Source organism: Mesoplodon densirostris, chromosome 13, assembly GCF_025265405.1.
Source record: "Mesoplodon densirostris isolate mMesDen1 chromosome 13, mMesDen1 primary haplotype, whole genome shotgun sequence".
Lineage (NCBI taxonomy): Eukaryota > Metazoa > Chordata > Mammalia > Artiodactyla > Ziphiidae > Mesoplodon > Mesoplodon densirostris.
Genome location: NC_082673.1, coordinates 65,073,814 through 65,101,092, shown reverse-complemented (window position 1 = coordinate 65,101,092; position 27,279 = coordinate 65,073,814). Strand labels below are relative to the sequence as shown.

Sequence of the window (27,279 nt, the reverse complement as noted above, 5' to 3'; positions counted from 1 at the left end):
TTTGAGAAAGTGTTACCAGGTATGTTTTAGAAAAGCAGCAAATACTATACAATTACTATACCTTACTATAATGTGCCGTGTTACATAGTATGTATATATATACAGAGATAACTATATCTTACAAAGCTATTATATATATGTATTTTCATATATATGTATATGGCTTGTGTATAGCTATCTCTGTGTGTCTGTGTATACTAGTATACACTTAGAATATCATGAGTAATTGTAGCCCTTCAAGTCACATGTAAGAGCCCACAAAGGGATGGCTGAAATAATCCAGATGTTAGGGTACAGCAGAAAATTTAGGATTTTAATTCTAAGTTTAGTCCAGTCACTTAAATACTGGGAAGTAATTGGATTAAGGTATGAATAAGATGAATATAGATTTGTTCACTAAATATTAGAAAAAGATAACTCCTTTTAGCTTAATAGGCAGTAAATTGGAGATAAATGAAAGGATGGAATTGGGGTTAAAAACTTGTAATCTAATTAAATTTATAAGCTATTCATTTTCAAAGTAATAACCTTTCCCTGCCGATTCCCCATTTTAAAATTTCATTGAATATGTAGTTTTGTACTTCTCATATTTTCCCAGAAATACCGTATCAGCCAGAGGACAGTGATTATATACCTGCGGTATAAGGCATATAACACAAAGTTATTCACTATGATCTACAGCAAGTGTTAAGTGGCTTTTTTTGAGATCTCTTTATGTTAAAATTTCATGCATGTTTTTATTTAGTATTATAATATGTTCATGTTAATTTTAGTGGTAACATATCCCCTCCCCATTAAACCTTCAAGTAAAATTATGCTCCCAAAAGACATGCCACGGTATTCATTGTTACAATGAGCATAAGAAAATGGTTTCATTTTTGCAAATGCCCAGAAGGCAGGCAACTCTGCCACCTGTCACTTGTTCCTTGGTGTCTTTGTCATCAATTTGTCTTTTACAAGGCTGCCAACATCTCAAGTTATGCAAAGCTAATTTTAAAAATGTTACATTGGGTTATTTGACACTTTGGTATGAATAATAATCATATAGAGTATGTAACATAGATAGCATGTGAGTTAGGTATGATTTATTAGTCTTGTAAATTTGCCAGATCACTATCCTTATGAGAAATACTAACATTGTGGAGGGGGACAAAATTTATATACAGGATTAATTCCTGCTTGTACATTATTTCCATCTCTGTCCTATTTTAAGAATATATTACCGGGCTTCCCTGGTGGCGCAGTGGTTGAGAGTCCGCCTGCCGATGCAGGGGATGCGGGTTTGTGCCCCGGTCTGGGAAGATCCCACGTGCCGCGGAGCGGCTGGGCCCGTGAGCCATGGCCGCTGAGCCTGCGCGTCTGGAGCACAGGCTCCGCAACGGGAGAGGCCACAACAGTGAGAGGCCCGCGTATCACAAAAAACAAACAAACAAAAAAAAGAATATATTACCTATTAGAAAAGTATCCTCAAGAGAACAAATTCCATTCTCAGTAGGTTAACACCTAAGTAGACCTCACTGACCTCACTATAAGAATAGTCAGAATGTTCTGGTTTTATTACCTAAAAAACTTACATCATGTGGTGAATCAGAACACATGATTTTCAGTTAGGGCTAAAGAAATCTGAAAGTGAAATTTTAAGTTTGCAGTTCTCCTTGAGTTCCTATTCCTTATGTTCAAAACATGTAATGTTCTGTTTATTCTGGAAGTCTTGTTTTATTTTTAGTGTTTAAGTATTAAGATAATTAAATTGGCTTTATGTGAGTAATAAGATAGAAGTTGGATAGGCTTCTTTTGTTTTCTGTGGCCTATAAATTACAATAATTTTTGTTTTTTTATTATTAAGGGATGGTCGGATGCTGTTTGACTACCTCGCAGACAAGCATGGTGTAAGTGGTCTTTTAAAAAATTGTTTAGTTGTCATGTTTTAATAAGGCTAATTAAAGAATAGTGCTGTATAGATAGATTCATGGCTTGACAAGAGAATAATTTCCAGATTAAGTTATTAGACATAATACCTGGTATGTTTTTGAAACTTCAGTTTTTAAAAATTGGTCTTGATTGGAAAATAATATCCTTATACTTACCTTTTTAGATAACAGAAATTCTCAAACTGTTTGTTCCAGAATGATCATGTAATAGTTAGCATTTTATATTTCTGATGGATAAACAAGTGGGTAAAAACAGAACTAAATTTGAATTAGAATACCTTGAGCAATAGCATTAAGCTGCCTTGTGGAATACAGTAGCCCTTGACATTACCAAGACCTTCATAAACCCCCATATAAAGGAATGTTGTTATAGGCTTTCCTTGTCATCTCCCAGTCTTCTTCCCCTTGCGTTAACTCAAAGTGTGAGGCTATGTATATAATCAGTTTTTTAACTTGCATTCAAGTTTTATCATTCATTTAACAATTATTGTAACAAGAGACATGCTGACCACTGCAAAATTACTCTTTTTGGTTTCCATATAGAATGTTTGGTGTATTTGTTAATGTTCTGGTTCAGAGTCCTTCTCTTGATTTTTTGTCTTTCACTTTGCATCATTAACTGTAAAAGTTGGTGTAATTTGGGGACCTGTTTTTTCAGAGAACTGAAGTTTACTATATACATTATTTGTACAGAATCACAAAATCCTTACAGGTATGCATATGCTTGGTAGTTGTCTAAGCTCATTCACCAGCTAAGGGACTCACACATCCAACCTTCAGCTGTAATTCAAGTTTGTATCACAACAAAGTAGGTATTGTTACAGTTCAGAACTATGAATGTTAAATCCAACAATTCCTAGTATGTATTTTAACGGTCATGTGCTTTTCTGATTTTGGTGGGCAGGGGGAGGGTAGTAACTTTTGAAAGAATTGATATCTGGGGATATTTGAAAGAGTAAATGGTTTGAATTTTAAAACTCAAAATTAAAAAATAGAATTTAAGCTTTTTTCCTTTTTTTAGTTTAGGCAGGAATATTTAGATACACTCTACAGGTATGCAAAATTCCAATATGAATGTGGAAATTACTCTGGAGCAGCAGAATATCTTTACTTCTTTAGAGTATTGGTAAGTAATTTTTTTTTCTTTTTCTTCTCTTTTGTAGGTTGCCTTGGTTCCTTAAAACATGTCTGTAGATTTGATCTGTCCATTAAGTTTTCAACAGTTATTGGCAAAAGGAGAAAAAAAATAAACTTTCAACAAAACCAAATAGAAATAGGAAACCTTATTTCAGGGCCTCAAAATTTGGAGGGAGATTTAACTTGTCCTTGAAATCCAAAAGTAGGAACCACTAATTTTTCATTTTATATATAATTGTATGATTTTAGCATTAGTAGAATTCTATCATGTAGTGAATTTGTTATAGTATTACTGTACAGCACAGTGAGTGGCACATTGTGGGTGCTTAATATTTACTGAATAAATCTATTATTCCTAATTTTAATTCAATATTTTATGCTGCATATATTCCTTGAATTTGTTCTAAACAGCTGTGGAATTCTAATGATATCTGAAAAGATTTTATGCTTTAATAGTAACTTTTTTCTGTTTACTTCTGCCCTCAGGTATTAGACTACAAAGCTCAATTTCTTTTCATTATGTAGGGAGTAGATGGGTTTAAATAGTGCTGCTAGAAAAAATCCCTAACGTCTTTTTCTTCATTTGTCTACTTGACAAGTTTCCTAGATTCATTGTGTTTGTTAGGGAAGGAGAGTTGCATGAAGCCAAAGGAAAAATCAGGATTTCACATTGACAGATTTCTTTCTTATTCTGCCTTCTGTTTAGGTAATTATATTAATAAATGCCTTCTAAAGTTACCAAAATTCTCTTGTTTTAACTAGCGTCTCATTTGAGAAATTATAATTTGTTACTTTGGATTAGTAAGCAAGTACCTACATCTCTGATATCTCTAGTTAACCCTAGAAGTTGGGAAATGACCTCTTTAAGACAAGGACTTTTTGTCTTCCAACCTTGGAAGAGTCCGTTCTTTCTGTCTCTATTCTCTGGTGCCTTTTTTCTTTTAGCCCCGCAAGTCACAAAGAAAAGACTCAATGGCTGCTATCTTTGGTTGTTTTCTAGAAAATGAAATTTTCCTTTTTTGCAAGTGAGGAAAGAGTTCAGTATTATTAAATCGAATAAATCCTACAGTTTAAAAAAGTGCTTAGACAACTTCATCTTTTAAAGTACCATCCTTCCTTCAAAGAAATAAAGATTTCAGTTTATTTCCAAGTTTGATTTGAAAAAAAAATTATCCCATTTGTAAATGAATTCTTAACTTACAGTTTAGCTGTGGTTAGCTTGCAAGTGCATTGAAGGTAATGGGTGATGCTAAATTTGTAGCAGCTTATCAGAAAATTCCATCAGTTTTACTTTGAATATTATGAAGGATTTAGGAGAGCAAAAGTTGATTACTTTGGAAATGTAAACAGCTTAGACGAGGATTGTAAAATCAGAAGCCTGATATGATTACAGGTACATGAAAAGAGTTGGTTATTCATATCATTTGTTAACGCTGGGAGTGAATTTTGAGAATGAAGATTTAGTGTCATGTTAGAGTTCTAGCACAGTAAATTTATTGTTGCTGGTCAGTGAGTGAATGTGCCATTTTGCTAAGACATGGAAACTTAAGGTAACTGCTGGAAATCCAGATATTGAAACTCTTCTAGCATATCCACCCTTGAAAGCAGATTGGTATGAAGAGCCAACTGTAATGACATGGACTTGAGCCAGAGTAGTATGCATGAATCTTTTGGGGATTAAAAAACTTGCTACACTGCTGCAAAAAGCTTTTATCCTAACACATGTAACATATTTTAGTTTTAATAGTATTATTATGTTTATGTAGTATGGTTTCATAATTAGTCTGAAAATTTCTGCATATGATACGTATATACTAAAAAGTTTGCAGTTTTTATATTTACTTTTGTAAAATACGAAGATCTAATTAGTTTCCTGTCTTAAAAAATTCTGGGTTGATCTTAAGCTTTTACATTGCCTAGCAGATCTTATGATGGAACTCAAATGATGTTTAAGTGATTGAATACCATGGTCTGGATACAGAATTAATGTTTTACGTTAAGAGCAGTCAAAATATAGTGATTGGATAGTGTTCAGAAATTAGGTGCAGTTCATTTTAGTTTTTGTCCCATCTTGTGCCACAGGACAATTGAGTTATATGGGAGTTGGTTACTTCATGTTGGCATATTGATAAAGGCTAACTAAGCTAAGTTTAAAAATGGATTATTTACTTTTTCTTTTGATTAAGATAGACACCACTAAAAAATCTATGTATTTGAAATCTTGTTAATAGCAAAGATAAAAATCCTGTTTTGGATTTGGGATAAATAATGTCAATGTTTTTGCTTATTAGTTATTTAATTTTACTTTTTTGCAAATGGCCTGTTTTCATTTCTTTTCTGGTGGTTGACTATTCTTTTAAATCTATAGTTAGGGAAACATAAGCTATGAAAGAACCATTGTAACTATGATCTGAGATTAGAATTTGACTCTCTGAGTGACCTGTTGTAGGTTAGTGTTGTATAAATTAAAGCTGTATGACCCTAGAATCTACTTTTATTTTTAAAAGACTTCATGGCTTTTAGAATACACCGAGTGCTTAAATGCACCCTATTTGATTGTGAAGCTTCTTTGAATCATGCTCTAAGAAATGCGTTAATTTGAATTGAAATGGTGGAGCAGATTTGTTAGGAATTTTTGAACATTTTTGTTTTAAAAGTTATTAATTTATAACTATTTTAATTAATAACTGTATTGTAATTATTTTGTTAAAATTTGCCCTCACTGTGGCCTTTGGTCTGGCTCCAAAATATAACCCCTCTCCTCATCCAGCAGCTATTTGAAATAAAAGTGATTTTAAGATGCGAGGACTGTTGGTGATCATATTTGTGTGTGTGTGTTTCACTCAGAATTTAAAATTTATCTACTGTAAGTACTTGCCATTCAATTTAAAGGTACTTTTCCTTGACTCAAGAAAGCTTGAGTAATGATGATTTGGTGAAGTTTTAGGCTCTTGACTGAAGATTTGGATCTGATGTACTCTGATAATGTCACTGTAAAAGACATCTATTTCATATCGATTCTCAGATACATTTTTATCCCACTTTAACATCTAAAATTAGGATGTGTCCTGAATTAACCTAAAATAATATACCATAAAATTGATGACATCTTAGATTCAATGAAATATCAGTACTTAGATTTCTTTGTAAGGATCAAACATTTTATCCTTTGTAATTTGAACAATAATTTTATAGATTTTTATATAAGGTTTTTTTGATTTCAATGAGTTTTGACAAATGCACATACCTATGCAACTACCACCAAATCAAGATAAAGAATATTTCTGTTACCCCAGAAAGACCCCTTGTTCCCCTTTGCAGTCATACCTCATCTCTGGTTCATCCATTGGTCTGCTTTCCATCCCTGTAGATTAGTTTTGTCTGTTGTAGAATTTCATGTAAGTGGAATGATATATGTAAGCTTGTGCCTGGCTTATTTTGACTAGAAGTTTTTTGCGATTCATTTATATTATTGTATGTATCAGAAGTTTGATTCTTTCCATTGCTGACTAGTATTCCATTCTATGAATATACTGCAGTTTATTCATCTGTTGATAAACATTTGGATTACTTCTGGGTTTTGTCTATTTCAAATAAAGATATGAATATTCATATACAAGTTTCTTGTGGACATACATTGTAATAATAAGAACCAGTGATTTCATGGTTATGTTACAAATTTTAATTTGCAAATTTAGTCTCTACTATTTACCTGTTCTTAGAGTTTGCTAAAGTGTTTTCCTGTACGTTTGAATTAGTTACATCAAAGGAAGAATTTCAGTATAGGCAGAGTCTGACTTAGGTATGGTTTTGATCCTCATAGTTTAGGCAACCTATAATACTCTGATATAATCATTTCTATTCTCATTATCATTGAGGTAATGACTCACATTTCCCAAGTTTTTATTATGTGTCAGATGATGTTGTAATCTTTTTACATGTATTATGTGATTTAAGTCATACAACAACTGAGGTGGCTTCTGTTACTATCCCCATTTTATAGATGAGGAAGCTAAAGCACAGATGGTTCAGCTACTTATAGTAAGTGGTAGAGCCAGAATTATTCCAGTCCTGCCCATATGATTTTATTTTATTTTTTATTATTATTTTTTTTTTCGGTATGTGGGCCTCTCACTGTTGTGGCCTCTCCCGTTGCGGAGCACAGGCTCCGGACGCGCAGGCCCAGCGGCCATGGCTCACGGGCCCAGCTGCTCCGCGGCATATGGGATCCTCCCAGACCGGGGCACGAACCCGTATCCCCTGCATCGGCAGGCGGACTCTCAACCACTGCGCCACCAGGGAGGCCCCATATGATTTTATTTAACTTGTAATTATAATATATACCAGTAGTACTTTACAATTATTAGTACCATGTAAGTGCTTCAGTGAAAAATTCAAAATTTCAGCTTGGAGTATAGAAATGTTTTCTCCCTCCAGTACCCTCACTTGCTTTTGCTGCTTTAGCACAGTTCAGAGTCATTATATCCACTTTCTTTGCCTTGTTTTGAGAGTCCTGCTTTACTTGTTTTTGTTATTAGCCTAGTCTTTATAGGTGTTTGGGTTTATGACCCACTTGCATCAATGGCAAGAAGAGACAGAGTGACCCTCATTCCTCCTTTTTTGTAGGGTTAAGACTGCAGTATGGAATTTTATAGCTTTTAATGATTAGAAGTATAATTTTCAACAAATTATGCTCTCCGTGCGTCAGCTCCCCTCTTTAAAATAGGGATAAAAATTACTATTTACCTTCCAGGGTTTTAGGGTTATATAAGAAAATGAACTTCTGTTTCTCAGTACATATTCCTTTGATAATTATTAATGTTATTAACCAGTAGACCTGCTTTTTTTCCTCTCTATGACCTCTTCCATTTATATCATAATTTGGAAGTTTTTTTGTTCTGGAAATAACTTTTCTAAATTGTAGATGAGACTCAAGTCTTGATTTTCACATCTTCACTCCAGGAATTTTTAGCAACAAATTGTCTCTGAATCTAACTTTGTTTGCAAAGTTTTGAGTCCCTAAAGTTTGATTAATTGTGTATAAATGATCTGAAATGGGTTACACTAAAACACTGGTGCTGTATCCTAGTTTTAAGTTATTTATCTTCTGATCTAGACTGACTATCAAAGACCTGAGTATTTTTAGTAAATTAAGTTAAATGAAATCTATTTGAATCAGCTTAACCAGTGTGATCCAAATAAGGGCTTATATAACTGGAGTTTGGGGAAGAGTGCTATAGATCTTTTAGTAGGCCCGAGGGATGTGTAGGGTATAAAATATACATTATCTTTTTTTCCTCCAGAGTATTCAGAATATAATTATGATTGCTTAAACAGGTTCCAGCAACAGATAGAAATGCTTTGAGTTCACTCTGGGGAAAACTGGCCTCTGAAATCTTAATGCAGAATTGGGATGCAGCCATGGAAGACCTTACACGGCTAAAAGAGACCATAGATAATAATGTGAGTTACACTTTTTCAGGGTGATTTTCTGAAATTTCTATGTATCCTTCATACTTTCTGATAAGGAAAACACTGTACTTTAGAAAGGAAGGAGGAAAGGGAGGGAGACGAAACTAAAATGTTGACCTGATACAAAAATCACAGTGGGTTTTAGTGGGTTGATTAGTTTTACTGAATCTCCTTGAAGGAAGCTGTCAAACTTTTTTTGGCTCTTAGAGAAAATAACTCAGTTTTCATTTTTGTTAGAGCTGTGGTGCCTCTTTGATCTGTTCCAGTGGAAATGACATAATACTCTTAGTGCCACCCGTTATTGAAAGTCTAATGCAGAAGATGACAGTTTTCATCTACTGTTAATGTCTAATAAAACTTATTATGAAGTGTTTAATTTAGTCCTTGCTTATAAAATGTTTTCTGAAATAAGTATAACTTAGAGCCTCTGTAAAAATGGCTTAGTGGACGTTGTTGAATCTGTCTCTGAGAACAGGGAAATTTTGAATGTCAAGGGTCATGCAGAGAGTAGAGTGGTCTGGGGGATTGGACTTTGATCATAATGATCACCGTGCATGCTTTAGAAGGTTCTCATTTAAAATAAAATTCTGAGATCAGCCATGTTTATTCCCTTTCATCTTTCTCATATATTAATATTTCCTATGTTTTTTAATCCTTTAGTCTGTGAGTTCTCCACTTCAGTCTCTTCAGCAGCGAACATGGCTCATTCATTGGTCTCTGTTTGTTTTCTTCAATCACCCTAAAGGGCGCGATAACATTATTGATCTCTTCCTTTACCAGCCACAGTAAGTTATTTCACTGTATAGTTTTGACTTTAATTATATGAAATCAAATAGAATTTTTAAAATTTAAAATGTACTTCTCTCTAACATTTGAATTTGTTGTCACATTTTTTCCCCTCTTCATGTGGTAGATTTGCTTGTTAGTTGAAAAAAGCTTACATGTAACTCTTAAGTAAATTATTTGATAAAAGTATACTCTTAAGACCTTTAAAGTGCTATTTAAATTTGGTCCCTGGGCCAGCAGCATCAGTATCATGCAGAGTCTCAGGCCTTATCCTAGAAGAACTAAATCAGAATCTTCAACGTAAGAAGAACCCAGGTAATTCATGTATACGTTAAAGCTTTAGAATTAAGGCTCTAGGCCATATTATTTGGAAGGAAGATATACATTCCAAGAGAATCCCTTTTATATCATCTTTGTTCCATCATCCAGCTTTTGGTGATAAGAAATTCACTGCTTTATGAACTAGACTATTCTACTGTTAGCTAGAAATCATTTTTAAAAATTTATTCTTCCATTTGAGGTCAATGCCTCTGAATATTCTATTATTTCTTATTTGGTTGGAGCAACAGAAAACTAGACTGCTTTATGAAAATACTTCAGATACTTGAAGATAATTTTCCTTATTTTTCTTTCCTTCAGGCTAAATATCTCTAGTTTTATTAAGTAATATAGTTTGTCACATTCTTTAGTATTTTGGCTGCTGTTCTTAGGTAACCACCAGTTTATCCACAGCTTTTTAAAAATCTGGATCTTTAAAATTGAAAGCTTATTCTAAGATTGTTATCTAAGCTTTATAGATTACAGTGGCAATATTAGCTCCTATGACCAGTACATATACTTACATTAATTTAGCCCAAGATTGCATTCTTGGTATGACTTATTGACTGCATTGTTGATTAAGTCTCACATAACACTTTGAGCCAATTTTTGTTATTTTTAACTCTATTTAAGATGGAGATCCTAATACATTTCAGTTGATTTCTGCTTATTGTCTGTCAAATTAAGATTTTAACATTTTTTTCTAAAATTCATATTTAATTTACAGAAGTATAGTTTCGGAATAGATGGTGTAATACCCATCTAATAGAAAATGAATGAACATTGAACAGTGGTTTTTTTTTTTTTTTGCTACATGGGCCTCTCACTGTTGTGGCCTCTCCCGTTGCGGAGCACAGGCTCCAGACGTTCAGGCTCAATGGCCATGGCTCACGGGCCTAGCCGCTCCGTGGCATGCAGGATCCTCCCTGACCGGGACACGAACCCGTGTCCCCTGCATCTGTAGGCGGACTCTCAACCACTGTGCCACCAGGGAAGCCCTGAACAGTGTATTTTAAAATTTTTTTGTAATTTTTTAAGTCTTGAAAATAAGGTAATAATACCTTAGCGATATTTTTGTATAAGTTGATGAAATATAATCATCTAAACTGAGTCATGTGAATAAACATGTTCTTTAAATACTCAGTTTAGTAAGATTTTTGAGACTATAAAATATTTGACCTCTTCAGTTAAGTTGTTAACATAATCACCTGGACTTTAAATTTAAGAGAAATGAAGTTATTGGCGGCGATACAGATGAAAAATATTTGCCAACCAAGAATTGCCAGTAATTTTTAAATGTAGAAATGGAGTTTTGTGGGTTTTTTGGATGTGGACCATTTTTTAAAGTCTTTATTGAATTTGTTACAATACTGCTTTTGTTTTTTTGGTTTTTTGGCCACGAGGCATGTGGGATCTTAGCTCCCCAACCAGGGATTGAACCCACACCCCTGCATTGGAAGTCTTAGCCACTGGATCACCAGGGGAGTCCCAGGGAGCCATTTTTAAAATAGTTTAAATTGTGTTTTCTGCATTAAATGCTAAATGTTCCCCTGAATCTGTCAAATAGCAGCACTTTTATCAGAAATACGCTTGGCTTATTTTTTGTATTAACATCACAACTTAAGTTCAGTATTAATGTATTCAGTCAGTATTTGCATGACACGCTGGTCCAATTTGTTAAAACTGAACACAGGCAAAGAAGTTTTCATAATAGGAAATTATTTCGGTCTTCCCTTGAAAAAACAAAAACTACATGGCATTAAGTGAGGTAGGAGATGGTGATTCCAGCATTAAATTTTAAATGTAAATTATAAGAGATAAGATTTTGTAATTTACATGGTATTATAGGTATTTCTTCTTTTATTAGAGATGTCCAAGTATGCCTTCTAGAGTCACATTATTCACTAATGTGAACATAAAAGCTTCATTCTGTCTGAGCTGTTGTTCCTCCTTTATTACAGAAACCCTATTTTGTGGGAAATCTAAACATTTTAAAGTTATATGCTTTACTCTTTGCTGGATGCTATGATTGATAGTAATCTGGGAAGTTATATATAAGTTGTAGTCCATATGTTGCATTAAGTAAAAAGCTCTTGGGAAAGGTTAAAAAAGAAAAGCCACTGTGTACTAAAGTAAGATCCTACAAGGGTGGTATTATTTTGTTCTGGCTTTTGGTATAGGAAGCATGCAACTTTATTTTACAGGATCCTAGGGGTTGATTTGTGAAGAACAAAGCTGAACCAACCTCAAAAAGACTGATGTATAAAACCAGAATGCCATCATTATTTGCAATGAGAAGTGCTAAGAGGACTAAGTACATGAAACACGACCAGGTTGTTCTGACCCTATAGGTTTAATACATAGGAAGCTGTAGAATACAGAAGATTCCTTTATGAATATTTGGAATCAGAATAGAAAATTAATTTATGTGACTGGAATGTTTCATGGCACCATCAGATTAAGCATTGGGTTAACATATCCATTTCCACAATAGGAATATCCTTGTCATAAGGACCAGATCATGAACATTTTTTGACATGTTATGTCACCCTAAACATTTGGATGGGCATTTCCAAGATTTGCTTTTTACTTCTCTTTTTATGATTCCATTTCATATCAGTATCTCTCACTTTGCTCCTATCTTCCTTCCCTGTCCCCCTATGTTGATTTAAATATGTTAATATTTTTTATCAAGTTCTTCTCAAGACTTCCTGATCTGGTAGTTTTCTCTTACTAAACTGATGAATCTCTCTCTGCTCTGGTGCATTGTTTATTTAATCCTCTGAGGGCCGTCTTATTTCTGTTATACTCTGATTCTTGAGAAGTACCTTTTTCATGCACCCTTTGGGCAACCATTATATTTTAGAAGAGGCTTTTTTATTTGTGATACTGACAGTTGCAATCTTATGCAGTAGTTGAGACATACCAATAATGGATGAATCTGGAGTACCCAGAAAAATGATTGGTAAAACATTGCAAGAAATTTGGGGATGTTGGTGAATATAAAATATGTTACATACCTATCTTTAATGTTAAACTATCTGTGCATCTTATAAAAAGAGATGTTTGATGAGAATTTCAAACTCAAGAATTAAGGGTGTATTTCTCAATATTTATGGAGATTAATCGAGCATGCATTCAAAAGAGATTAAAAGTAACATTATCATGTAGTATTTTGCCTCCCTCCTGAATAATAAAACCTGTAAGATTGTCAGTAGTTGTGGCTCGCGGACTCTAGAGCACAGGCTCAGCAGTTGTGACTCATGGGCTTAGTTGCTCCACAGCATGTGGGATCTTCCCACACCAGGGCTCTAATCCGTGTCCTCTGCATTGGCAGGCAGATTCTTAACCACTGCGCCACCAGGGAAGCCCTCTGCTGTAGTTTTTGCAGTTACAGATGTATCCAGAAAGGAACATTAAATTCAACTGATTTTTAAAAAATATTTTTAAGTAATGAAAGGAAGTATACAAACAAAGTAAAAATATTCAAACCCACTGTAAAAATTCTATAATACAAATAAGGGGGAAACAGTATGGATTAATCCCTGACAACCTTATGGCTTGTATGAAATCAAAACAATATATTTAATTCGTTAGTAGAATCATTTATTATAGATATTAGAAATAAAAAGGTAGTTCAGTTGAGATTGCAGAAAATTTTGTTAAAGATAAAAAATTAAACTTTTATAAAGGAAAACTGCAAAAAAGTAGATTTGTTTTTTAAATTTTAAAGTAAGGTAAAGGTTCATGGTCATAGAAATATAATTAAAATAACAACTTAGAATTAAGACAGTTAATTATCAAGCTGTATTCTACAAGTAGGCTTAATGCCTTCATTTGCATTTCCATGGTTCATATACAAAAAAGACAATACCTTATGCCATTAAAAATCTCTGAATAAATTTTTAAAACTAGAAATTTTATAACATGTACTTTCCGGACACAAAACAGTAAAACTAGGAGTTATTAAAAATTTTATAAGTAACTGAATCAAAGAAGAGATTAACTGTTGATAATTATGAAATACCTGCCAAAGCAGCACTCAGAAATTAATTCATAGCTTTGAGTACTTGTTCAACTTTTAAAACCTTGAGTAAAAGTACAGAAAAACGGAACAAAGGCACTGAAAATAAAATTAGCAATATATTAGTAAATGTTGAAGTTACTAATTTTGGAACATTAAAAGAACTAGGTGTACATGGGGAGATACTCTGCATCCAATTTTGTGAGGCAAATAGGACCAGACCTATTAGAACATTCAGTAAGATCCTCTTACCCCCTCCAAGACCCAAATCAGATATACACACTGAGGAGAAAAAAACATTGGATGTTGAGAAGAAAAAAATACTGACATCAGAATTATCTTTGGCAATATTATTGTTACTGGTGAATGGTTCTTAAACTTTTTGGTCTTGAAACTCTTTTACACTATTAAGAGTTTTTGAGTGTAGTTTCGTACATGTTGGCTAAATTTATTGATATATACTGTATTAGAAATTAAAACTAAGAAATTCTGAAATATATTTATTAATTGACAAATAGTAAATTGATTATAGTTGTATATATTTTTATGAAAAATAAAAAACCAAATTTAGTGATGAGTGGCATTGTTTTACATTTTTGCAGACCTTTACATTTCTGGCTTAATTGACAGCTAGATTTTCATGTTTGCTTTCATATCTGATTTTCATTCAGCCTGTTGTGATATATCATTTTGTTTGAAGGATAAGAAGAAAACCAAGCCTCACACATACATGTAGTTGGGAAAGAGAGGTGTTTTAATAGCCTTTTCAGATAATTGTGACTATCCTTTTTTGATCATACACCAGAACTCAACAAGTAGTAATTTCTTAAAAGGTACTGAAATTTGGGATTTGAAACCATATCATTCAGTTTTTTTGGATTCTAAACTATACTAGAATTCTAAACTATATTGGTTGATTTTGCAATTTAAATGGATCTTTTACCATGCATGATTTTATGACCGTATGCATTGATTGTTTGGGAAATACTGGTTCAGGGAGTTATGCAGGTATTCCAACATATACAGCACCATTATACAGCACCAAAAAAAATCACATTCATTAATTTCACTACTAAACCCATTAGAAAAGACTTTTCAAGTATTGGAAAATAGTCAAACTCTTGATGACAGATACAAACTTTCCAAAATTTTACCTTTTTTTGAAAGCTCTGATTTTTTCATTTGTTTTTATTGAAGGATAGGCTCAACTTTATTATCTGGAAAATGTCTGCCAAATACTCAAGTCTGAATGGCTTTGGTTTGACTGTTATTCTTTCAGGTAAAAATAGTGTTCTATGAGAAAAGCACCTTGCAACTCAAATCATTGAACGTGTACTTTTCCTTAAGACAACCATGACACTGTAGTGTACAGCAGAAGATCTTTCACACACTTCCCATTTTAGTCATACAGAATATTAAAAAAATAAGTTTACACGGGTTGAAATTTTTGAAAATTAATAATTTGTACTGCCTAATCAAAGATATAGTTGAAATTGGCATTTTTTTAACTGTAAGAGTGTGGTTATTAATAACAGTGACTAGTATAGTATGATGCCACTACCGTGATTTGTGCTAAGGTACCAGATGATTTCATTTTTTGTCTACAATTCAGTGATTTTTAGTTACTTTACCAAGTGGTGCAGCCATCACCATAAATCAACTTTTGAACATTTTCATCCTCCCAATAAGAACCCTGATGCCATTTGGAGTATTTTTATTTATTTATTTATTTATTTATTTATTTATTTATTTTTTCTTTTTGCGGTATGCGGGCCTCTCACTGTCGTGGCCTCTCCCGTTGCGGAGCACAGGCTCCGGATGCGCAGGCTCAGCAGCCATGGCTCACGGGCCCAGCCGCTCCGCGGCATGTGGGATCTTCCCAGATCGGGGCACGAACCCGTATCCCCTGCATCGGCAGGCGGACTCTCAACCACCGCGCCACCAGGGAGGCCCTGGAGTATTTTTTTTTAAACAGAAGTAGCCTGTTCACAAAATGTGAAAAAGAAAGCTCAGTAGTATTACAGTTTTAAAATTTCACCAAAATACAGTGCTTACCATTTTCACTTGCCATAGGGTCAGGTTGCCATCATATTTTCTTCCTCATTAGTAATGTCTTAATGACTTATTCTGGTTTTTGCTTGATTCTAACTTTTTTCACGTGAGAATACACCCAGTTGGCTTGACAGATCGTTGTTTCAGCCATTTTCCTAGGTTGCATATTCTTTAAGTAGAATAGCTTCTAGTAAGTAGTGTGTAATTTGCATTTGTATGTCTACAGTCAGTATGCATTTTTCAATTGTCTCTGATAGGTAGTAGGTATTAATGGAGAAAGTATCATATTTTTCTGTTTTTAATTTCCACTAGCACAGGAATACAATTTAATGTGGTTAATTGAGTGTATGTTAAATTGATAGTTCATATAGATTGTGATTTCAGGCTTTTTTTAAAATACGAAAGTACTGTGGAGATAATTTATACTTTTGTCCTTGAAGTGAAAGTTTAGATGCCAGTGCAGGTTAAGTCTCTTACATCATATATATTATCATTTCTGCCATAATTTATTCTGAATCTAACATGGAGATGATTTACACATTTGAAAAATGTTGAACTTTTAAATGTAATACAATACGTAAGATAAAGTATCAGGTGTAAGCTAGAACAGTGTTCGGTAGGCTATTAGAGATGAGGCTTTGCCACCAAATGTAGATGCTATTAGGGAGAAGAATGCATTTGTAATACAATGCCCTAGTTACTCTCCAGTTGTATAAAGAAAAATTCAAAGTTCAGTTAGCAAAAGAATGTTTAATTTGTTTTCTAAATAAAGATATCATAAATATCCTAAGAAATTTCAAGTTTTACTGTTAACAGTCAAGTAGATCGTGTCTAGAATTTGTCCTGATTTACCCTCTGCCTTTATTTTTCCTAAACTTTCTAATTGTTCCTGATAAGAAAACTTTTTCATGCAGGTGTTTTACCTGCTTTAGCTCAGGATGATCTCTAAAAATCCATCCTCTGCAGTTCTACTAAGTCTTGCCTTGCTGATTTTTTTTAGCCTTTCTGGAAGTACCTTTCCCTTTTTTGTACCAATTCAAAGCCTGCCTGTTTTTCAAGCTCCAGCTCAGGTTTACTTCTACATGAGGTCCTGTATATTGTGCCTACCTTATATTGATAATTTGGAATTTAATTATTTACTGTCTTTTTAAAAAATCTTATAATTGCCTTATCTCCCCAACTAGATTATAAGCATATTTGAGAGCAGAATTTTTATTCTTTATGTCCTTATAGTATCCCCCATATAATACTTAAATATTTTTTATTTGGTGGCATATTTTGTCTTATCCTTTGATTTCTAAATGTTCTGACTTACAATTAGAAAATACTGTAGAAAAAACTTCCATAAAATTGTACAATTAGAGCAGGGCTGTGCTAGAGGAAAAATAAACATTTTTACTTAACCATCATGAAATTACACTTCCAAACACAATAAATACTGAAGCTCTTATTTAAAGGAAAAATTAATTTTAAGTTAGATTTCAAAAATAGGGGAGGTATAGCCTCCTTTCTTACCTAATTTATAATCCAAACAAATAACAAGTAGTTTAAGAACCTACGTAGCTAAATACAGATGTATTAGGCATGCTAAACACACTGTAAATATATAACACTTATCAGTGAGACCTGGAGAAATTAGAGTCCAGTGAAGATGAAAATTGATTTGACTTTTAAATTTTGATTGATAGAGAGGAAAGGAGATGGATGATAAGAAAGAGAAGTAGAACAAAAGAGCACAATGGTTATGTACAGGCTGTTAAATAACCATATCTATGGTTTTGCTTTTGTTCGAACTAAATATATAATTACTGATCCTACAAGAGTGTGAACTAAGGTAACGTCCCCAGAATCACCCTTAATCCCCACTCCCTTCCTTTATATATTGATCTATATACATAACATACATACATACATACATACATACATAGGAAGGATCACTTCTGCCCTAGCATGTTTCGAAGTCAGCCATGGTAATGCTCTATACCAGGAGTCTGCAAACTATGGACCATGGGCTAAAACGTCTTGTGGCCCACTGCCTTTTTTCTTATGGCCTGCAATCTAAGAATGGCTTTTACATTTTAAATGGTTGGGGAAAAAATGAAAAGAATAATGTTTTGCAGTGTGAAAATTATATGACATTACAGTTTCAGTGTCCATAAATTTTTATTGGAACACACATTTATATATGTATATATCTACACACACGCGCACACACACCTTTGGCTGCTTTTGGATTGTAATGGCAGAGTTGAATTGTTGTGACAGAGATCATATATTATTGCACTCTCCCTGCCTCACTCTGTTACTCAGTGCTCTTTGAATCCCAGTGATGCTGCCCTTGTACCTGGACAAAGTTCAAGTGCCATGTGTATCACTGTACTGCAGCGTTTTACTTCTTTTAGAAAAGTGGACTCAAATGTGCTTAAATTTTTTTTTATAAATGTATTTATTTATTTTTGGCTGCGTTGGGTCTTTGTTGCTGTGCGCAGGCTTTCTCTAGTTGCGGCAAGCGGGGGCTACCGTTGCAGTGCACGGGCTTCTCATTGCGGTGACTTCTCTTGTTGAATGGTACGGGCTCTAGGTACAGGGGCTTCAGTAGTTGTAGCTCATGGGCTCTAGAGCATAGGCTCAGTAGTTGTGGTGCACGGGCTTAGTTGCTCCGCAGCGTGTGGGATCTTCCCTGACCAGGGCTCGAACTTGTGTCCCCTGCATTGGCAGGTGGATTCTTAACCACTGTGCTACCAGGGAAGTACCAAATGTGCTTAAATTTTAAGGCACAGTGCAGTGGGAATTATTTTGTTTCAAATTAGAAAGCAGAGCATTGAACTGACAATGTAGATATGCTAAGAGAATACAGTATACATCTACATAACCAGACTGTAAGCACTCATTACAATATTCCCAACTGATTACAAAGCAACTGTCAGAAAAATTAGGAAATTTAAAACAGAATATCTCATCACAGCAGAATTTCCTCACAAAAATTAATGAAAATGAGGCTTCAACCAAAGTAAGTTTCTGAGCGGCTCTTTTGTTAAGCAGGTAAGGAAAGCCATTTACCAGTGGTGATTTTGTTCAGTTGCAGTGGCCAAAGATATATGTCCAGAAAAAATAAACTTGTTTAAAACTTGTAGCCTTTTGGTGAGAACAGCTTCTCAGAATTGAAGATATTGGGAGCAACATCAGTAGTCAATTAAAAAATAAAGTATATGGTTTTTAATGGTTTTCCTGGGCTCTTGATGAGTTGAGAGTTGTTTACCAATATGGCTAGTTGTTGGCTTGAGGAGTCAGTGATGGATTTGAAGTGACTGAAGAACATGCCTCTGTGAATAGTCTGTGGAACAACTACAGGTGAAAATGTTTTCAAAGTTGAGGAAACACTAATTTAGTACAGCCTGAAGTGGAATCTGCTAAGATGTGTTAAAACTTTGGGTGGCAAGTATGTGTGGAGGAGAAAAATGCTTATTAGTTGAACAGATTTACAAAGCTTGTGAAAATGTGAGGTGTTCAAAGCCTATAGTTATCCATTGCATTGTTCATTTCCAGGTACTTTGTGGGGAAAATTCTTGAATCCATGGTGTATTACTGAACCATTAGTGTCAACAGTGAACTTCATTTGCTATCGTGGACTTAACTGTTCTCAGTCCATGAATTTTTGTCAGATCAATAGAATAGCTTGATTTTTCCTGCTACCACAGTGATAGGATGGCTTTGCAGTGGCAAAGTTTTGTTGTGACTTTTTTGAGGTTGGGGCAAGATTGAAATTTTCCTGAACAAAAAATTGCCCTCAACCACTATTATCAAGCCATGAATGGCTCTGGAAGTTAAGCTATAGACTTGATAATGTTTCTAAATTCAACCTAAAATTACAAATCAGAACAGTACTTATATGCAAAACTTATACTCTGGTAGTCACTTTGATAATGCCTAACATAGCATGAATCCTATGTCCAGCTGCTTTATACATTTTCCATTCTTTCAGAAGTTAAGAGAAGAAATGAGACTCTCATTCCCACACAAGTTTGTAGTGGACACGTTTTTTGGGCTCAATTTACAATTCCAGAAAGTTTTAGACCTCATTGTAAGTATTGGGTTGGCCAAGAAGTTCATTCGAGTTTTTCTGCAAGATCTTACAGAAAAACTGAACCTTTTTGCCAACCCAATACAAAGGAAATTTCTGTATTTGAAAATTCATTTAACTGTGCAGTTGAAACAGAAGCAGTTTATCTGCAGTGTAATGATATGCTAAAAGGCAGTATTAAAAGAAGAACTTAACAGAATTCTGTAAAAGCCTTCCAAGTGATAAATATGCTCAATTAAAATCTTATCAATTGATATCAGAGGTAAAATATGTAAAATCTCATTACAGATCAGCATTAACAGATAAGCATTTGCAATAAATTTTAGTGATAGGGATCTCTAACTTTGAACACAGTTAAGCAAAGTTACCCTATTAAAGGAATTTTATTCTTCTCATTAGTAGACCTGAATTATAAAAAATTATAGTCAACTATTATATTTTGTGTTTTGTCAGTAAAATGTTTTGGAAATTTGTTTTCTTGTTATTTAGATTATTTAGGTACCTGATTAATATTCTCAATCTTGCCTCTCGACCTGCAAACCTAAAATATTCATTATCTGGCCCTTTACAAAAATTTTGCTAACCTCTACCATATACTCACATAAGAGAGATGATTTTTTTAAGGAAGTCATTCTCCAATAAAAACAGTGAAGTTACACATGGTGCAATGATACAGAGAAAGGATAAGTAAAAATAAATGTTTAACATCATATAAAATAAACTTACAGTTTTTTATTTTGTATGGATAAATCTATGAATGAGTTTCATAAATGCCTACTAAAATTACCTACTTCAAAACTGATTAAGAACACCAGTCATGCTCTGCTGTACATGATGTCTCTGATAAGAGTATTGAGGCAATCACTTGTACTGAGTGAACATTGCATTTAAAATTTTCTGCCTAAAACTCAGGCTTAATTTTTCACATAATGAAACTTTTAGCTGATTTGTGTAGTTATCTTTTCTTAGAAATTGTTTTATTCTTAAGTGAGTGTTGATTATTTTTATACCTTGCCTTTTTTAGAGGAAATTTAGGGAGGGCTAAGTGGGACTAGATTTTATTTAAGTGTTAGGTTTCTATCAGATTCTAGGGTCCTCTAAAGAGTTCAGACAGCATTTTATGGGGAATCTGCAATATGACAAAGTATAAAGATTTATTAACATTACAGTCTGGGAGAACTTGGAAGATAAGGTATCTGAGCTGGACCTTGAAGGATGGCTAGAATTTAGGCCTTCAGAAGGATGTGTTTGGGAGAGCAGTCCTTATAGAGTGAGTTTTAAGAAGTGAGGGAGGGCCTCCCTGGTGGCGCAAGTGGTTGAGAGTCCGCCTGCCGATGCAGGGGATACGGGTTCGTGCCCCGGTCTGGGAGGATCCCATATGCCGCGGAGCGGCTGGGCCCGTGAGCCATGGCCGCTGAGCCTGCGCGTCCGGAGCCTGTGCACCGCAACGGGGGAGGCCACAACAGTGAGAGGCCCGCATATCGCAAAAAAAAAAAAAAAAAAAAAAGAAGTGAGGGAAGCAAGAGGCAGTCAATGGTGGTGTGGTGGGAGATGAATCTGGATGGGTACTTCGGTACTTGAAGATTTAACTAAGAGAAATGGACTTTATTGACAAATGTTTCCAAGCTTGGCATAGTACCTGGTGCTCAGAGGTTCTTACTGGATAAAAATTGGGTAGCTATGTAAGGAAATTGAGCAGGAGAAATACAGGATAAACACTGAATGATAGGGTACCCAGCTGGGGATCATCAAAATAGTTTCTAGTCTTCTATCCCCTGAATTTATTTTTTTAATTCTTTAATTTTTGTTGAGTGCCTGATTCTCTAATTGAGTAGTGTTGTTTTTTGTTTTGTTTTGTTTTTGCGGTGCATGGGCCTCTCACTGTTGCAGCCTCTCCTGTCGCGGAGCACAGGCTCCGGACGTGCAGGCTCAGCGGCCATGGCTCACGGGCCTAGCCGCTCCACGGCATGTGGGATCTTCCGGACTGGGGCACGAACCCGTGTCCCCTGCATCGGCAGGCGGACTCTCAACCACTGCGCCACCAGGGAAGCCCTGAGTAGTGTTTTTTTTGCACATAGGTTTTCACACCTTTGTTGTTCTAGGGAAATGATATCTTTTGAAACAGACTGACAGCATGTATAAGGGCCTTGCAAAATCCTCTTATTCAACAATGGTAATAGGATTATTTATCTCTTACGTGAGTCAGTCATCTCACTCCAAATTGGGAAATACCAGCTGGCATTCTCATCATTTAGACTTTTTCTTGGAGGAGATGGCCCTTACAGCAGGGGTCCCCAACTCCCAGGCTGCAGACTGGTACCCGTCCTCAACCTGTTAGGAACCGGGCTGCACAGCAGGCGGTGAGCGGCAGGCAAGCAAGCAAAGCATCATCCGCCGCTCCCCATCACTCCCGGTCGCTTGCATGCTCGCATTACCGCCTGAACCCTCCCCACCATGGAGCACATTACTACCTGAACCACACCAACTCCCCCCCGCCCCCCTCCCTTGGAAAAATTGTCTTCCACAAAACTGGTCCCTGGTGCCAAAAAGGTTGTGAACCACTGCTTTATAGTATTCATTCTTAAGTTTTTGCAATCCTAGTTTTCTGAAACAGTGCAACCTAATGGGCTGCTCAAGTGTTTTATTTTTATTTTTTTATAACTTTATTTTTTTAATATTTGGCTGCGTTGAGTCTTCTTTCTTGCGCACGGGCTTTCTCTAGTTGTGGCGAGTGGGGGCTACTCTGCGTTGCAGTGCGCGGGCTTCTCATTGTGGTGGCTTCTCTAGTTGTGGAGCACGGGCTCTGGGCACACAGGCTTCAGTAGTTGTGGCACATGGGCTCACTAGTTGTGGCTCACAGGCTCTAGAGCGCAGGCTCAGTAGTTGTGGTACACGGGCTTAGTTGCTCCACGGCATGTGGGATCTTCCCTGACCAGGGCTCGAACCTGTGCCCCCTGCATTGGCAGGCAGATTCTTAACCACTGCACCAGCAGGGAAGCCCCAAGTGTTTTTTTTTTTAATCACAGGTGATTATAGATCTAAAAAAACTGGGTATGTTATTAATATTAAGTAACTTTTATATTTTTGCCTTAGGTACCTTAATGCAATTCAGACAATGTGTCCACATATTCTCCGCTATTTGACCACAGCAGTCATAACAAACAAAGATGTCCGAAAACGCCGGCAAGTGCTAAAAGATCTGGTCAAAGTTATTCAACAGGTAAAAACTAAAATCTTTATTGATTTTTAAAATGTGCCTAAACTTTAAGTCTAACCTTTTTTTCTGAAAAAGTAGGACTCTTAGTTCTTAAGGTAAAAATGTTTAAAAATAGGAGGGAAGTATACATGAAGAGAAAAGAGCCCAAGAACCCCAAATGGGCATATACTACTTTAAGTTCATGATATACTTATGGTAGATGTGGTATGAATGAATACTGCTCTTTGCTAGTTAGATACTTAATACGCATTGTGTATTATTAGTGTTGCTCTTATTGCAAAGGGTGAAGATCTGGAGCTTGGAACTTTTTGTTGGAAGGTCACTACCTACATAGTTTCAGAGTAGTGATCTTTACATAGAATATAATTTTTATAGTCCCCAAGTTGTACAAAAGCTATAGCCCTCCTGATTTTTAGTGAATTTCTTAGCAATAACTATGGGTTAAAAAAGAACTTAAACGTTTATCTGATCTAAGAATAATTTAAGTACAAAAAGACAGTTTTATCCTGAAAGATATGAATACCCTTTTACTTGGAGAAGTTCATCACTGTTTACTAACTAAGGGAAACTTTTGGCAGTAGAGGAATTTGAAAGCTTTTGGAATGGTTCTAGGATGAGAATTTAGAGAACTTGGTCTGGAAGGCATTATAAGGTTAAGGTGTGGCCTGCAATCAGGATATGAGCAATTGCTTTGAGAAGATAATACTAGGTAATTTGTTAGAAATTAATGGTAAGGGAGGAGAAAATAGGAAGATTGGGCTATTCTGGGGACAGTCTACTAAACAATGTTGAATCAGATCCAACTTAACCTTTGACTTAATTTTACAGGAGTCTTACACATATAAAGACCCAATTACAGAGTTTGTTGAATGCTTATATGTTAACTTTGACTTTGATGGGGCTCAGAAAAAACTAAGGGAATGTGAATCAGTAAGTACAAATTTTTACTTACAAATTAATAATATTCTTAAAATTTTGAATATTATAAAGTTAACCTTGCTGGGTTTTATTAAAGTGATTATATCAGAAATGTTTATTAATCTTAATATGCAGATTATTTAGAAATGTGCTGGGTTGAAGACATTTTCAGTCTTATTGCCTGAGTCTATCCCTTTTGTTAGGACAGTTTGTTAAAACATTGGGGCATTATAAATTCACACGTCTTATCCTGAATGAGTAAATATGTGAAATATTTTATATGTATGGGCAAGATTATATGGAATTTTCCATCACAACTGTGTTACATAAGCAGGCCTATCTTCAGAATTTTTTTCATGATTGTATTTATCATTTGCTATAAATCAGTCAAGCTAAAGGTGAATTTTTTTAGCTACAATGTCTTCTGTTAGTTGGTAGAAACTAAAGTTCTGTGAGAGCAACTGAAAGAGTTAGATTTATGGGTTTTTTTAAATAACTTAGTTTGCAAGTTTTGAGAAACTAAGAATTTACCTGTTAAAGGCATTTACCAAATCTACAGGTTACTAGCTGTCAGTTTCATTTTTGAACCCAGATATTAGCACAAAAATTGGAAGAGTTTGTTGAAGGACTTAAGATCTTATTTGTCTAAGGAAAAGGAAATTATGTAAGTATACCTTTAGAGGTGATTTTCAAACATTGGACAAAATTAGAATCCAGTTTAATTGTGTACTTGCAGTCAAATGTGACATTATTAAATATTGGTGTATATTGTAATACTAAGTATCTAGGCCTTGCCAAGGCAGTGGGGCACTTGGTTGCTATTCTTGAAGTTAGAACATTCTCTTCTAAGCATGATACCATCTGTGGAATAGGTGCCACCCTTTGAATTTTTTTCTTCTGTGGATTTTCAAGTCTACTTACTATCACAAAGATATGCATATCTTTAGTCCATTCGTAACTATCTTAAATAGCTGGAAATATGTTATCTACAGAGCATTTATGTAGGATAGAGACAGGACAAAGCTGCTTTGTCACAAGATTGCTCAAGTCATCAATGGAACAAGGAAACAGTGCAGTTCTTAGCTTTTTTTCCTGTAACATTCGTTTACTTCTTGGTTAAATTGTTAGAGACTTGAATATAGTGTTCTAGAAAGTGCTGTGGTGTACAACTTGTGATAGATGAGAGAATTATAGTGAATGGAATAATGAGTAAAGCACAAAGAAAGTATCTGTGACAAATTTTTCAAAATTGCTTGTCGGCACCATTAATTTTTTCTTTTATATTTTATATGCATAGGTGCTAGTGAATGATTTCTTCTTGGTGGCTTGTCTTGAGGATTTCATTGAAAACGCCCGTCTCTTCATATTTGAGACTTTTTGTCGCATCCATCAATGTATCAGCATTAAGTAAGAGCACTCTGACTTGATTTGTATTTTCTACTTCTAAATTCCTGTAAATTTTCATTTATTGTAAAGTTATACTTAATAGGATTCCAGTTAATTGGATTTTTATTTTATTTCTCTTTACTTTAGAAGAAAAAGGAAACATTGTCCTAGTAATTTATTAAAAATCCTAGCTTTTGTTTGAATTCCGGGGTGCTACAGTCCTTCTTTATCTTCTTTAGTTTCCATGTGTGGGGGAAAGCATGAATTTTGAAAATGATAACTTCAAGGCAGTATTATGATTGTCAGTTACCTTTTTAAAGAGTTACCTTTTAAAATAATACTATTATACCATTACATAGGGAGAAAAGAGCAGTGACCAGTTTTAGAATGTTTTTTAACAGGGGTTCAAATAAGGAGTTAGTCCTTAGTAAATTGGAAATGCTGTTGAAAAGACCACATTTGGTAATCATTTCAGTTAATTGAGTTTGTTTTATTTAATTATATATTTGAATTCTCATACAGTAAACTCTTGTGACATCCTAAAATGTTGAAACATGGAAAAATTATGGTGAATTCAGTTGGAATTTTCTCTTGTGTGAGGAAATTATTAGGAAAAAATTGTGAAACTTACATAACCTATTAGAAACTAATTTTACATATTAGAATTTAAAAATAACAGTGCCCTTTGGCCACAGATGAAGTCGAATGGTAAATGCTCCTTAATGTTTAAAAACTTACTACTTTAATGTTTGCCTCTTAGGAATTGTATGTAGACCAGAGTTTTTCTTTAGTGCCATTTGTTTTTGCTAAGGCATCCATACTTGCTTGCCTAATTTTAGTGGACTGTCATTGAAGTGGTTACTCAGTTAGAATTACAGTGTGAGCGTGAGGCTTTTTCTATGGGAGTTGAAGCCTTGACCTGTTTCAGTAGTACTTTAGCTAGCAGACATATAATTTTAAAAATCTGATTCTCTTAAAGAATACATGGAAATTCCTAAAATGTCATTCGTTGTGAAATGCAATATTATGTATATGAGTATACATATTTATGTATACATATATGCAGATAAAATAAGAGCCCCTTCACCTTGTTTAGCCTGTACCTCTATTCAGCTTTCCTCCTGACTGTGGAACCATAGGACTCTGACTCTGGAAACCCAATTTTACAAAACACTGATTCAGTACAACTCCTTTGTTTTGTAACTCCCTGTTTATAGCTGAGGAACTGAAGGCTCAGAGACATTAAGCAGCTTAGGGCTTATTTAATGAAAGAGCCTGAGCTAATAGCTCTCTGACATTCATTGTCTTCACCCTCATTATAAATTCTTTCTTTTTCATTGTGAGCAATTGATATTTTTAGAAACAGCAGATTTAGACTAATTTGTCATTAGTGTATCACTTGAGCCAGAGGATAAAGATGGAAACCATAAGACAGTGTTTAATTTTTTTATGCAAAATCTGTAGAATTTTGATTTTTATTTTACAAAGAGATTCCCTGAAGCAACTGTGAATTTTCTGAATCAGATTTTCTGTGTATGCTATGCTATGCTGTGTAATAAATAGGGCTACTATGCTGTTCCATTTAGGGTGATAATTCCAAAGCACATCAGGATTGAGAACCATTGCATCAGGTCACCCGTTTTTTTTAGGCACATAATTACAGCCTGCTAGGGTAATGAAGTGAAAAACCAGTGATTTAATATTTTTAGTATATAATGAATTAAAAAGGTAGAGGCAGAGCATAAAGTATAGTTTCATGTGAACAAAGAAATAATTCTTTTTAGAGTAACAGTGAGATCTCAGGTTGTAAGGTTTACGGGGTGATAGTGAAGAGTATGTGGCCAATAGGCTCAGTCCAGGGGCCTACGCTTCTTCATGTTTTTAGAGCTGCTTTAATGGGTTAGGAATATGGCTGAAAATTACGTTAAGCATCTAAGTTGGGCTTTTATAAGTACAA

The 27,279-nt window shown here is 34.8% G+C and overlaps 1 protein-coding gene across 1 annotated transcript in view; it reads left to right on the top strand.

Annotated features, from left to right (window-relative positions):
* The window catches only part of EIF3E (eukaryotic translation initiation factor 3 subunit E), a 50,381-nt gene that overhangs the window by 9,850 nt on the left and 13,252 nt on the right, over positions 1 to 27,279 (top strand). The window contains exons 4-10 of the mRNA XM_060116325.1: positions 1,847 to 1,889; positions 2,953 to 3,057; positions 8,406 to 8,531; positions 9,201 to 9,325; positions 22,895 to 23,021; positions 23,847 to 23,948; positions 25,234 to 25,343. Of these exons, the coding sequence (XP_059972308.1) occupies positions 1,847 to 1,889; positions 2,953 to 3,057; positions 8,406 to 8,531; positions 9,201 to 9,325; positions 22,895 to 23,021; positions 23,847 to 23,948; positions 25,234 to 25,343 (738 nt within the window). The remainder of the gene's footprint in view (positions 1 to 1,846; positions 1,890 to 2,952; positions 3,058 to 8,405; positions 8,532 to 9,200; positions 9,326 to 22,894; positions 23,022 to 23,846; positions 23,949 to 25,233; positions 25,344 to 27,279) is intronic.